General features: G+C 36.7%; 3 protein-coding genes across 3 annotated transcripts in view; 1 reads left to right on the top strand and 2 right to left on the bottom strand.

The window, feature by feature from the left end:
- LOC111050122 (ITG-like peptide) overlaps nt 1-15407 on the top strand; it is a 358595-nt gene that overhangs the window by 7121 nt on the left and 336067 nt on the right. The window lies entirely within an intron of this gene.
- On the bottom strand, nt 8855-9325 carry LOC120354621 (uncharacterized transmembrane protein DDB_G0289901-like). The gene has a single exon (XM_039441984.1). The coding sequence runs from the start codon at nt 9323-9325 to the stop codon at nt 8855-8857; it is 471 nt and encodes a 156-aa protein (XP_039297918.1).
- LOC120354620 (classical arabinogalactan protein 9-like) lies at nt 11572-11943 on the bottom strand. The gene has a single exon (XM_039441983.1). The coding sequence runs from the start codon at nt 11941-11943 to the stop codon at nt 11572-11574; it is 372 nt and encodes a 123-aa protein (XP_039297917.1).

Raw genomic sequence — 15407 nt, 5'->3', positions numbered from 1 at the left:
TTTATAAAAAAAAGAAACAGAAAACAGACTTTGGATGAAGCTTGTTGAGACACAATACAATATTGAAACTATTCCATATGTTATCAATCATTCAGAATAAATTTATCAATCACCGTGGTACGAATTACAAGAGGATACTTTTTCATTAATATTATCATTGAATAATACTTTCTTCTCGTGTAATATATTTTGAATAAATACTTGATAAAAGGTATTTGAATAGCTCTACAATTTGATTTTCAGTCAGCATTTGTATACTATTCATTACGCAAGTTCAATTCATTCATTCATTCATTCTTCAATTCTTTCAGTCCAATTTGTTCGCTCGGTAATGGGTTGATAATTTAACTCTGAATCAGTAAATTTTCTATGTAGCCTTCTATTCCCTATCGAGAACCAATTAATTGATCTTTGTTGTGAATTCATGTTTTATTGTGTCATGAACCAGAAGGTTTGACGAGCCCCCCCCCCCAAGCGATAAGTTCAATATTTGAGAAGAGAATACATTTTTAACTTCCACAACTGAAGCTGTTTTGGCTGACAGAGTAAAGATGCTGAGCAGAGGTAGAAGTGGGGCTAGCATTCTAGTCTCCTCTCCAGCCAGCTAGTGTAGAAAGCTTTTTATTTTTCTGAATAAGATTCGACTAGAACACTTTTTCATCCCCTTCCTCCTTAGACTGACTGAGAACTGACCCGGTGCTGGACATCCCTCTGGTTTTCCATTCAGACCATGGTGACATCACATTTTTTTTGTATCGTTCCATTTTTAGTTTTTTTTCCATATTGTTCTATTTAGTTTTTAGAAATTTAAAATTGATTATGTCTTATCCCTGAACCATCATATATCTTCAAATTATAAAAATGATAAATTTATTTGAATTTCAATGGTAAATGAGAATTTATGATTCATTTTTGCTGAAATTAAATATAAATAGAAAACTTGACAGTTATTTGAAACGCTTTTCCTTCAATTTCCAAATAATCATTTAGATAATAATTAAAAACCAGCTGCTTACTCTACCATAAAATGCTGCGCAACAACAATATTTTACATTGTTCCTATCTGGTGGATCGCTCCTTTTACAAAAATTTGTAATGTAGTAATTTAAATAATTATTCCTCTAAACCGACTCAGTTTAATCATTCAAGTATTAAGTAGCTTTGTTACAAGTGAATGCCAGTACGTATGTGTCCTGTTTTAATCATTAGGCCTACCTGTTTCAATTCCTTCCTTATAAGTTTTTTAATATGTTTGAAAAATAATAATTCACAAAAAAATTTTACAATCATACAAATGGTGAAATTGAATCCCAATGATGGTGAATGCATCTAACAAATCATAATATTACAACTGGTAGAGATTACGCCGAGCTTATTTCTGCTTTATAAACAAATCAACTATTAATAAAAAAAACATTGCATTATAATAAATGCATATTCCTGGAGTTGGAGAGAATATGTTCACTAATCAAACAGCTCATATTGTATTTTTGTGAACAGTATTTATTTCCCCATTTTTTATATCTATACAAGCTTACCCGGTGAACTTCGTACTGCCAAAAAGTCAATGTATCTTAACAATGTCACACTTGACTTTATTTGGTGAATCATGAAATTTATCCGACAATCAATATTCTCATTTACATCTCACTATGGACTACTTACGTGAATAGTCATGCAGCATTTATTATTCCGAAAACATATTCTTCTCAATCAATTGGTAGTAATATCTATCAGTAAAGTGTTGAATTAAAAAAATAAATAGGCTAAATCAGTGTTTCAAAGATGAATTCAATGTTTTCATAGTTGTTGATTGTCAATAGATGGTCCAGGAAATATGCGATGTACGATGAATTACACAGAATTCCATAGACCTATTCTTTTCATCTTCCATTTTAGGATGAATATAAGCTAAGCTATATTTGAAAAAATGTAAATTAGTCTGTCATTCTTCAGTAATTAATGAATGCAATATGAACAACTCTCTTTCAAGAGGTGAATAATTTTTTTCCAACATTTTTCAGTTTCTCAATGATAGGGGAGTGATAATTATTTGTATAGGTCTTCTAAGGAACGATTATCTACAGCTGTTACCAATCAACTACACTAACTTCAACTCCAAACTACCGTTTTAATACCAGTACACAATTTATCACAGGGTGACGTGTTTATTATACAGCTAGTAACTTTAGATGCTAAACATATTATCACAATATGATCTTGAATCATGATCACCTTTCTGTTCTTCGGTAGCCGCTGGGTCGAAAATTTCGAAAACATAGGTCTGTAAAATGGATTAATAAATAATTATTATCAGCCCCCCCCTATTAAAATTTCTGTTCAGAAACCATCCCCAATATTCACACAACATATTCCCAAAGTTTCATGCCGTTCTATCAAGTAGTATTCAAGTCTCTAGGGAACAAACAAAGATACCAACAAACAAACAAACATACAAACATTCATTTATATATATATATATATATATATATTATATATATATATATATATATATATATAGATAAAAAGGGAAAGGGAAAGGGGGCTCTTACTGCTACAATTTCGCCCACATCACTTTTTATATTGTAAAGTGTTAATAAAAAAGAGGCATTTATCTATCTATCTATCTATATTTATTCTACTTGTCTCACCTTAGTATGATTATACAATAGTTCAATTAGCAATTGTATTGTATTAATCAATATGAAAATGTAACACTTGTTCATTAGTTCAAAGTATCAAATTCTATAAAAGTATCATTGACTTGTGCAGGATTAATATTATTGGTTAATCACATCAATCCATTATTCTACTAACCTATAACACACAACATATTGTACCTAATGACGGAGAGTCATGCTTATGCATTTTTCTGACGACTGACGTTGTTTTTGATTATGATGAAATTGCGGTTCCATTAGGCGTATTTATCACTCAAAGGGAAAACACATTTCAGATTTAAATAGTTGCATGCTCAATTCGATTGTTTCATACTATATTGGTAAAACAAAAGTAGAAATAACATCATAGGTCTATACGATTCTTAATTATTATGTAAATTAATACTGAATGCAGCCATCTCTCTCAGTTTCGTTTTGACATTTCTCATCGTCAAGTGGGCATTGTGTTTATCTTTGAAGTTTATCATTTTTTATGAATCGGAGTTTTCTGATTATGTGTTTTCATTTTTCTAAATTCATGGAAAATAATCAAATTTTTCACTCACGCATAGTACAATGATAGTATTGGTATACATTGACAAGTATTGGTTTATAAATTATGAACTTTGCGCCAGAGTATAATTTCTAGATAGAACTCTGCGCTGAAGAGTTCCAATTCTAATGAATTTCTCTCGAATAGATAAAATAGGCTCTTATCCTTCATTTAATCTTTCATTTTAAAAATTTGATTTGAAGATGGCTGTAGCTGTAATTCTCTTTTTTGAGTGATGAATATTCTTATCTTCTGTTTCATCCCATGTAGGATATTAGATGTATGTTGAATGTCAAAAAACCTTATAATAGTCTGTATCAATCAAGATCAACGACAATCCTTGATCAACAATCTTTACCTCAATTTTTTATCGTACCAGAGAAAAATATCAAACTGATCTGTATTAGTGATCCTTGTCTATGATACAACTGATTGATAATTTTTTACAGCAATATGGATTACATTATCACATGATTTACTGATCAACATTTATATACCTTGATAGAAGGTGATTAGTTTCTTTTCCATATTGATCTTGTTTGCTGACAGTGCTGCCCAAAGAAGCATTATGCTTGTACGTGAGTAAATAGGAGAAAGGTTACGAAATATTAATGGAACCATTAGATCAGGCTCTGAACAGTTCTAACATTATTTTGGAGCTCATAACTGATAATTAGAAGTCTTAGAAGACTCAAATTGGTTACCCGAATAACAGCAATACTAAGCGAACCAATAACGAGCACACCATTCGTACTATACAGAATGTTTACGAACTATAGGGTATTCTTCCTGGGTGAAAAACATATCAAAATATCATATTTCAAATTCCGGAAGTTTTCAGTTACTCACACAGCGGCCATTTTGATTTTCTCACTTATTATTTTCCCCTGAATAATGATTGAACATACAAAATTGTAACTTTGCACGATAATTTATAACAACTAGACAAAGCTAGAAAAAAATTATGATAATTTTTCAACTTTATAGAACAAAATGACGACCATTTAAAATTTTGTTATCTCAAATAACTCAGGAACCGTTGGTTCTACAAACACTTTACAGGAATAACTTTTTTTAGTAAATTTAATTGCCTGTCGATTGATACCAGATATTTTGAGATTAGAACAAAATGAACTGAGATATGGCAGCTTTAGTGGTTGGTGACCACTGAAAGTTTGATGTAGTGCAAACCAAGGCATGCTGATTGATGGATTGAGTACTTTATCTATGTAGATTACAATATATAATGGCTTATACACTTATATACAATAGCTTACAATACAGCAAAATTATAGATGAATTTACATAATATAGACTAAGAAAATAATTATTGAACAGTATATGATATGAAAAAGCAGTTTGTAATATAATAACTATAGATAATTATATTGTTATGCATCTACATAAATTGGCGGAGCTATGGACATATTATCAATGTCCATTCTTCGGGAAGAATATTAAAAATATCCTTCCCACTCACTCTCTACCAAAACATTAATTTCATTGATTAAACTGAGGATTTATTTATGAATGGAAATATTGTAAAAGTTTTAATCAACATGAATATTTAAGAGAAAAAAAAGGAAAATAATAAAGTAAAAAAAATATATAGGTAGATAAGATCAAATTTTTGATTAATAAAATGGAGTAGGCTGAAAGTAGGTCAGGGTTATCAACTTTCAGTAATATACAGCAGTATGCAGTGGATAATTAAAATAACATGAGTTTATATGATATATATATACAATTCATTCTGTAAAAGGTTTATAGGTTTATATTGGTGGGATGGGTGAAGAATGGTTGTCATGTGATCGTTCTAGGGCCGGACAATTTCAGTCATTTGTTCCAAAAGATGTTTTTTTTTTTTAAAGTCAGGATGAAGCTCACTCGGCTCTCGATGGACCTGATAGAAACAGGAAGTGCATTCCATGCACGACAGGCACTGACTAAAAATGATTTTGTGAGAATAGTGGTTCGATGGTTGGGTATCCTTAACGTACTTTCTCTGGTTCTAGTATGTGAAGCATCTGACCTCCTACCTTCAGAAACAAATTTGAAATCATCTTTGAAATAGTTCGGATTTCTGTATTTCAAGATATTTCTAACAAGCTTGACTATTCGGAAACGTCTTTGATCGGGAAGCTTCAATGTTGAACTGGCAATGTGGGCAGTGGTGATATGTTCATGACGTTGAAGAGAGTAGATGAAACGTTGACAATAATATTAAAAAAATTATTTTGGAAACGCTGTGGTTTATCATTCACAGTGACTTGCATATCGTTGAGAACAGAATTACAATACATTTAATGTGGAAAGATAAGAGATTGAACCAATAACAATTTAATGTTTCTAGGGAGGATGTCGTGCATTTTCTTCAATGAATGCATTGTTGAAAATACCTTTTTACATGTTTTGTTCACTTGTTCTGACCAGTCAAGAGTATTATTCATAATAGTTCCTACATTTTTCAGTGAGCCACAGTAAGAAATGTCATTACCATCTACACTAATTTTGTGAATCGATTCAAGGTCAATATTGTTTATAAGACGAGAATATCCAATTATAATGGGTTGTGTTTTGATGGGATTAAGTTTAAGACCATTTTTCTTTGTCCATTCAACTATCGAATTGATATCCTGATTCATTATTCCAACGGTTCCATTAATTTTTGTTATGGGACAGCTTAAATAAATTTGAAGGCCATCTGCATAAGTATGGAAGCTGGAGAACTTGATAATGGAGGAGAGGTCATCAGCATACAAAGTGAATAGGAGAGGGCCTAAAATTGAACCTTGTGGTACTCCATGCATAACATTTTTCCAATTTGACTTGTTGTCATCAACAGAAACACATTGTTTCCTACCTGAGAGATAGGATTTGAACCAAACCAGAGAGTTGTGACTAAAACCAAGAATAGCTAACTTATTTGAAAGAACTATATGATCAACAGTATCAAATGCTTTAGAAAAATCAAATAGGGTGAGGATAGTGCATTGGTTCTTTGATCCATAGCTGATCTTATATCATCAGTGACACGAAGGAGAGCTGTCTCAGTTGAATGGAATTTCTTAAAGCCTGATTGAAAGTTATGAAGCTTTCTATTGTTGTCTAGAAATTTTACAACTTGAGCATGAATAAGTCTTTCCAGCACTTTGGACAATGCAGGTAAAATACTGATTGGTCTGAAATCCTCAACATTATTGGATGATCCAACTCTATTTAGAGGGTAAACCAGAGCAAACTTCCAGTTTTAATGGAAATTGCCTTCTTCAAGTGACTTGTTGAAAATGTATGTAATGGTTGGTAAAACAGCAAATAACATCTTCTTGATAAATTTAATAGGAATTTTGTCTACACACAGCATTACTATGAATATGTTGAATTGCTTTGAAATTGTCTTCTTCAAAGACACTGGACTCGAGATTGGATGAAAATGAAATTGATCAATATAAGTGGTATATCTAAGTTTGTAACCTGCTCTTCAAGATCATTGATATGATTACCAATGACAACTTCGTCACATTGGTTGGAATGTGAAACGAAATGGTAATTTATATTGTCCAAAAAGAATGATAAATTAATTTGGGGATTTGATTTCTGTCTGCCAAGCCCCAATTCTTTTATTCCCTGCCAAAGTGATTGTGAGTCTTGTCTATTGTTTGTCATGAACGAATTCAAGTACCTAATCTTTGAGTTCCGTAATTCCTGTTTGACTCTTTTTCTAAGGCTATACTCTATATTCCTATATCTATATATACTCTATATCTATTCCTATACTCTATCAAACTGTCCAATTCGAATGTCTTTTCAAATTTTCTATGTGCTTTGTCTCTATGTCCCATCATCTTAAGTATGTCTTCAGTCATCCACGGTACTCGTCGTTCTCTATTAATCCTCCTTGTCACATAAGGTGCATGTTTGTCATACAAAGTCAAAGTCCAATTCTCGAAAGTCTTGGCCATGTCATCAACTGAGGGTAATGCTTCAATTTGATGCCATGGAGTCTGAGCCACATCAGTCATGAAAGCGGCTTCATCAAAGTTTTTGAAGTCTCTATAAGTTATAATTTTCTGTTCTGGCTTAGGTATCTTATGGGAAAGTACACAGTAAATCAAATCATGTCCAGAAACCGCTGGGACTGGGATTTGACCTGTTTGAACAACCTCGTTGGGATCGCTAACAATCAGAAGGCCAATGAGTGTGTCTGATTCATTAGTATGATGGGTTGGATCGAGAGGTGAAATAGTCATGTTCAGGCATTGGAAAATTGTAGTCAGTTGAAAGTAATTGAAGTCACAATTTGTCATGTTTAAGTCGGTGTTCATATCCCCCATAACTAGTATACAGTTATAACAAGGCATGAGAGGAAGCAAGGCATTTTCGAAATCTGTAAAATGACCTATTTTTGGTGGGCGATAACAGATACAAACGAGTAATTTATCAGTACTAGATAAGGATAATTCAAGTAGCATGAACTCTGGTCTGGAACAATACTCCTGTTGAGATGTGATTAAAACTTTTGTTTTGATACCATCTTTCACATAAACTGCTACACCTCCACAAGCTTTATTTAATCTATCATTTCGGAAGAGATTATATACAGTTGATTCAACAAGATTTGATGGAATACCAGGCTTTGAAAATGATTCGGAAATCCCAATAATATTGAAGTCCTGAAAACGGAAGATTGCTCTGAGTTCATCAATGTGACACCTGAAGGATTGGACGTTAATGTGAGCAGCCTCGAAACGTTTTTTGAAAGAGTGGAGCTCATTTGATAGAAACAAACCTGCATCATTATTACTATTATTGAAATAAGCATACCTACTTGAGGGCGAGCGAGCTGACGTGTCAGTGAGAGGCATCATGGAAGCAGCAGACCAGCCTTGAACCGACCTCAGAACGACACATGACGGGGAAAATGGGGATGAAACAGATAAAACTTAACCTAAATGAAAAAGTCTCTTGATTCGAGTGCATTCTGTATGCCTTGACAGTTCGGCTTCCTTCACTATTTAAAAACACTAGTTCAAAATTCACTAAACACAATTAGATGTAGATGTTGTGATCTGTGGAGTTCCGGTGATGAAAGTAGATATATATTACCAATCCTGGAGCAAATGTCTCAGAACCGCCTTTAACCTCAAGGTCACCCAAGACAATCCCGACCTAACCTCAAGGTCACCCAACACGACCCAACCTAACCTCAAGGTCACCCAAAACGACCCAACCTAACCTCAAGGTCACCCAAGATGACCAAACCTAACCTCAAGGTCACCCAAGATGACCCAACCTAACCTCAAGGTCACCCAAAACGACCTAACCTAACCTCAAGGTCACCCAAGATGACCAAACCTAACCAAGGTCACCAAAGATGACCAAACCTAACCTCAAGGTCACCCAAGATGACCAAACCTAACCTCAAGGTCACCCAAGACAACCAAACCTGACCTCAAGGTTATCCAAATCAAAAAAAAAAAAAAAAAAATGATAAATCAAATGTTTATTTATTGACATGAAAAGATTACAACAAAAATATCTATCTTCCAGCATTGTCTTCATAATCCAATCATGGGTTGAGTTGACAATATTGTGGAGCTCCATCAATCCAGTGGGGACTGCAATTGGTCTGGGAGATGACTCATTTGCCAGGCCGGCTCCTCGTCTTGCTGCGGCTGCCGGTCGCCCCACCGCCACCGGTTGTCCAGCCGCCGCTGGTCATCCAACTGCTGCCGCCAGTCATCCGGCCGCCGCCAGTCTCCCCACCACTGCTAGTCACCCCGCCGCCAGTCGTCTGGCCGCCACCGGTCGCCCCACCACTGCCAGTCACCCCGCTGCCAGTCGTCCGGCCACTGCCGGTCGCCCCACAACTGCCAGTCGTCCGGCCGCCACCAGTCTCCCCACCACCGCCAGTCACCCTGCCGCTGGTCATCTGGCTGCCACCGGTTACCTCACCGCCGCCAGTCATCCGGCCACCACTGCCGGTCGCCCCACCACCACCAGTCGCCCCACTGTCGGTGACCATCCCGCTGCCAACAGTCGTCCTGCTGAGGCTGGCAATCATCCCGCTGGCTGAGGTCAGGATGGCTTCAATTTGGCAGTGACTCTCCATATAGGTGAAAAATCACCTTATTCTACTTTCGGCGATGCAATTTCAGTGACCCCCACTCCACCTCCCTCTGTCACATGACCAATGGCCATGCCCACCAGCATTAAGGGAATCTAGCTCAAGATGGTCATGCAGGACCTATCACTCTACATGGTCATGGAGACCTATCACTCCACATCAATATGTCCATGGTGGACCTACTAGATCAAGATGTCCATGAGAGACTCTAGATCAACAAAGCCATGCTGCTCTAAAGACCAAAATGGCATTGAAGATAGACATGACTTATTTAACATGGACATTTTCAATGACCGTCACTCCTCCTGTCACATGGACCATCATGTCTGTATGGGCATGGTTGGGGGTCGTCCACTCAGTCGTTCAAACCTAACCTAACCTAACCCAACCAAACCTAAGTTTTTAGCCTTCAACCCAAATCCCCCCCCTCCCATGCCAAAGGTCATCATCCCCCGTCGAAGGTCACATCAATTTCAAGATCACCCACGACGTTCAAACCTAACCTAACCTAACCTAACCTAACCTAACATAACCTAACCTAACCCACCCACAAAAACAGTTGATTGACAGTTGACAATTGACGGTTGACAATTGACAGTTGACAGTTGATTGACAGTTGACAGTTGATTGACAGTTGACAATTGAAAGTTGACAGTTGATTGACAGTTGATTGACAGTTGACAATTGACGGTTGACAATTGACAGTTGACAGTTGATTGACAGTTGACAATTGACAGTTGACAGTTGATTGACAGTTGATTGACATTTAACAATTGACGGTTGACAATTGACAGTTGACAGTTGATTGACAGTTGACAATTGACAGTTGCCAGTTGATTGACAGTTGACAATATTGACAGTTGACAGTTGATTGACAGTTGATTGACAGTTGACAATTGACGGTTGACAATTGACAGTTGACAGTTGACAATTAACAGTTGACAGTTGATTTATAGTTGACAATTGACAGTTGACAGTTGATTGACAGTTAACAATTGACAGTTGACAATTGACAGTTGACAGTTGATTGACAGTTGACAATTGACAGTTGACAGTTGATTGAAAGTTGACAATTGACAGTTGACAATTGACAGTTGACAGTTGATTGACAGTTGACAATTGACATTTGACAGTTGATTTACAGTTGACAATTGACAGTTGACAGTTGATTGACAGTTGACAATTGACGGTTGACAATTGACAGTTGACAGTTGACAATTAACAGTTGACAGTTGATTTACAGTTGACAATTGACAGTTGACAGTAGATTGACAGTTGACAATTGACAGTTGACAATTGACAGTTGACAATTGACAGTTGACAATTGACAGTTGACAGTTGATTGACAGTTGAAAATTGACAGTTGACAGTTGATTGACAGTTGACAGTTGATTGACAGTTGACAATTGACAGTTGACAATTGACAGTTGACAATTGACATTTGACAGTTGATTGACAGTTGACAATTGACAGTTGACAGTTGATTGACAGTTGACAATTGACAGTTGACAATTGACAGTTGATTGACAGTTGACAATTGACGGTTGACAATTGACAGTTGACAGTTGATTGACAGTTGACAATTGACAGTTGATAGTTGATTGACAGTTGACAATTGACAGTTGACAGTTGATTGACAGGTTAGGTTAGGTTAGGTTAGGTTAAGGTTAAAAACTTTGGTTTTGTGACCTTCGACGGGGGATGATGACCTTTGGCAGGAGAGGGGGGGGATTTGGGTTAGAGGCTAAAAACTTAGGTTTGGTTAGGATAGGTTAGGTTAGGTTAGGTTAGGTTGGGTTAGGTTAGGTTAGGTTTGAACGACTGAGTGGACGACCCCCAACCATGCCCATACAGACATGAAGGTCCATGTGACAGGAGGACTGATGGTCATTGAAAATGTCCATTTAAAATAAGTCATGTCTATCTTCCATGCCATTTTGATCTCTAGAGCAGCATGACCATGTTGATCTAGAGTCTTTCATGGAAATCTTGATCTTGTAGGTCTACCATGGACATATTGATGTGGAGTGATAGGTCTCCATGACCATGTAGAGTGACAGGTCCTGCATGACCATCTTGAGCTAGAGTCCCTTAATGCAGGTGGGCGTGGCCATTGGTCATGTGACAGAGGGAGGTGGAGTGGGGGTCGCTGAAATTACATCACCGAAAGAAAAGTAAGGTGATTTTTTACCTATATGAAGAGTCACTGCCAAATTGAAGCCGTCCTGACCTCAGCCGACGGGATGATTGCCAGCCTCAGCAGGACAACTGTTGGCAGCAGGATGGTCACCGACAGTGGGGGCGACCGGTGGTGGTGGGGCGACCAGCAGTGGTAGCAGGATGACTGGCGGCGGTGGGGCTACCGGCAGCGGGGTGACTGGCAGTGGTGGGGTGACTGGTGGCGGCCGGACGACTGGCAGCGGTGGGGTGACTGGCGGCGGCCGGACGACTGGCAGCGGGGTGACTGGCAGTGGTGGGGCGACTGGCGGCAGCCGGATGACTGGCGGCAGCAGTTGGATGACCGGCGGCAGCTGGACAACCGGTGGCGGTGGGGCAACCGGCGACCACAGCGAGACGAGGAGCCGTCCCGGCAAATGAGTCATCTCCCAGACCAATTGCAGTCCCCACTGGATTGATGGAGCTCCACAATATTGTCTACTCAACCCATGATTGGATTATGAAGACAATGCTGGAAGATAGATATTTTTGTTGTAATCTTTTCATGTCAATAAATAAACATTTGATTTTCATTTTTTTTTTTTGGTCATCTTGGGTGACCTTGAGGTTAGGTTTGGTCTTCTTGGGTGACCTTGGTTAGGTTTGGTCATCTTGGGTGACCTTGAGGTTAGGTTGGGTCATTTTGGGTGACCTTGTTTAGGTTTGGTCATCTTGGGTAACCTTGAGGTTAGGTTGGGCCTCTTTGGGTGACCTTGAGGTTAGGTTGGGTCATCTTGGGTGACCTTGAGGTTAGGTTTGGTCATCTTGGGTGACCTTGAGGTTAGGTTTGGTCATCTTGGGTGACCTTGAGGTTAAGTTGGGTCATTTTGGGTGACCTTCGGGTTAGGTTGGGTCATCTTGGGTGACCTTGAGGTTAGGTTGGGATCGTCTTGGGTGACCTTGAGGTTAAAGGCGGTTCTGGGACATTTGCTCCAGGATTGGTAATATATATCTACTGATGAATAATCAGAATGGTGAATGAGATGAAGATTGAGGAAGAACTGGTAGTGGAAGATCTAGTTCAAGTGGAGATAGAGCGAGTAGGTATCCAGTAGTGGAAGAATCGAGTCCAAGTGGAGGTAGAGCGATAAGGAATCCAGTAGTGGAAGATCGAGTCAAAGTGAAGATTGTGCGAGAAGGAATCCAGTAGTGGAAGATCGAGTCCAAGTGTTGACAGAGAGAGATGAAATCCAGTGGTGGAAAATCGAGTCCAATTTGAGATAGAGAGAGATGGAATCCAGTAGTGGAAGATCGTGTTCAAGGTGGAGATAGAGCAGAAATGAGATCCATTAAAAACTGCAAAAGAGAAGAAAAAGCCAGCAGAAAAACGAAATATCTTTGAAGAAAGTTATCAATTGGGAAAATTGAGAAAATACATAATACAACTGATAATGAATAATATTTGCATAAAATGGAAGAGGAATAGTATGATTTAATGTGAGAAAGAACCGAATATCAAATATGGATATTAATGGAAAGTAATCAGATAGAAAGAGAAATAGAGATAGAAAGAGAAATGAACATTTGAACATGCTGGATAGCTAGTGGAAAAATCACAGGGAAAATAATGATAATAATAGGGAAGAAGAGAAGAGAAAGAAGGAATGTGCACAATTGAGAAGAACTTATAAAACTGAACTATAGAATGAGAAATAGAACATCGTATTGTGATCTTGAATTAATCAAGGAAAGAAGAAGAAGAAGAAGAAGAAGAAGAAGAAGAAGAAGAAGAAGAAGAAGAAGAAGAAGAAGAAGAAGAAGAAGAAGAAAACGGAGAAGAATAGAAAAGAATAATAATCATCATCACCACAATCACAACAGTTATAATAAATGTTATAATTTCAAGAATATTCTAGGAATCATAATAACTATAAGATTAAGAAGAGAAATGAGAAAGAAAAATAAGAAGTAGAGGAGGCGATTGAGAAAGTGCTAGATTATTTAGATGAATTTTAAATAGGATTGAACGGTGAAGTATGAAAAATATGTAATAGTATTAGAAGTATAATTAACTATTGGAAGTTGCAATAACGATAAAAGTAGTGAATTGAGTACTGTAATATTTTTGTGATGAATGTCTGAGATAACGTTAAATTATTATTATTAATACTTATTAATAATAATAATAACGTTAAATGAAACACAGCCCCTATATAAGCATATGAACAGACTACCTACCCTTCTGTTTTATTAATAATTCTTCACACACAGTTTCCATTGTTCGAGCTGTGACAATAGTAGATGAGATCATTATGTACACCTTATATAGAAGAGATTACAACCTTTAACCATAGATGAAGGATAAGCATAATATTTCTTGTCTCTGCTATAACGTATCACCTATATAACAAATGTTGATTATCCAATTCATTTGAAATTCAGCATTTCGAAAATTATTAATAATTATGGAACTGATTTTGGTAAGAGATGTAATTAGTAGAATATAGAATAGAATAGACCAGAACTAAATCATAAATAAAAGTTCTTTAGGCTTAGCCGAGGCCGTCAGCCGAGTATATAGATTTCTTTATTATACATTATACTAATATTGAATAATTATTATTGTTTTTGTGATTACATAATTCACTCAATAATTATTTCTCCTTATCATTCCTATCCAATTCCTCCTTCTTCTCATACCTAACTAATTTCTCGTAATTATCATAACTAAACATTGTAACTCAACTTTTAAAAAGCAATTCACACTATTAAATTCACCCTCTTTTAGGGACCTTGTATGCGTCAATGTGGCTGGACTTATAAAATATACAAATAACATCATTATTAACTTCACGAAAAAAAACCAAAACTTTGAAAACAAAACCTCTTAAAAATCTTAGAATAATCAATCAATTGAGTCATCTGCATTGATCAAAGCACTACTTAATAATACATAAAGTCTTGCGGCTTCTCATGTTTATGATAAAATACTACTTTTATATAGCTAATAACTCTAATAATAATCCTAAAAAGACTTTTCCACTTCAACATTAAAATGTACATTTCACAATTGCATAACAAGATATCAATAACAATAAAGAAATGACTCTTATCGATTATAAACTCCTAAAAATTGAATTCTGTTATCAATTCTCGCCTGTATCTCACTGCCTCCCTCAAATATCCTACTAGACTCGTCCAACATTTTCCATTCAGATACTCAATTACTGTCTCTCTCTCTAGCATCGCCCCTCTCAGATATTTCTTTCTTATTTCACCCAAAATTGAACATTTACCGATGAAATGATAAGCATCTTCCGTTTCTCGGCTATTGCAAATAGAACAGATACCCATCCCCTCCTCTCTTTGCGGTGCGTGATTGAGCAATAATAGCCCTCCTCTGGCCTTGAAAATCATCAAGATAACATTCCGTTTGGACTCATCATTCATTTAATTTCTCGTTCCATCGTCAATTTTTACATCTGCGTAGATTCTGTGAAACTGTGGCCGCTCTCTTCTCTCTAGCCACTTACTTTTAACTTTAACTTTTATCTTCTCCACGTTGCTTCCCACCCCCTCCTGAAATTCGCTGCTTGCCAGTTGTCCGCTGTTATCGGCAATTCAATATCAAACTCTCTTAATATCCGTCTCCATTCAGAATACCAACCACACTTTTCTCTTAAACAATGTCTTGCGATCAATGTTCGATATCGGTTGCCAGGTATCTCAAAAGAATTCAATACATATTTTATATGAACGCTCAAAGTATACAACCACAAAATTTCCTTTCCTGTCTCTAAGTGTACTATATAATTTGGCGTATTACACGGTAGTCCAAATATTTTCTTGACAAACAACCTGAGACATTTTTCTAGTTCTTCTCTCTCCGCATATCCCCATACCTGCGCTT

This window comes from Nilaparvata lugens, chromosome X (genome assembly GCF_014356525.2).
Source record: "Nilaparvata lugens isolate BPH chromosome X, ASM1435652v1, whole genome shotgun sequence".
Lineage (NCBI taxonomy): Eukaryota > Metazoa > Arthropoda > Insecta > Hemiptera > Delphacidae > Nilaparvata > Nilaparvata lugens.
This window is presented reverse-complemented; position numbering and strand designations above follow the sequence as displayed.

Excerpts from the sequence above, each read along its gene's own strand:
- LOC120354621 (XM_039441984.1), bottom strand. The coding sequence starts at position 9,325 with ATGGAGAGTCACTGCCAAATTGAAGCCATCCTGACCTCAGCCAGCGGG.
- LOC120354620 (XM_039441983.1), bottom strand. The coding sequence starts at position 11,943 with ATGACTCATTTGCCGGGACGGCTCCTCGTCTCGCTGTGGTCGCCGGTT.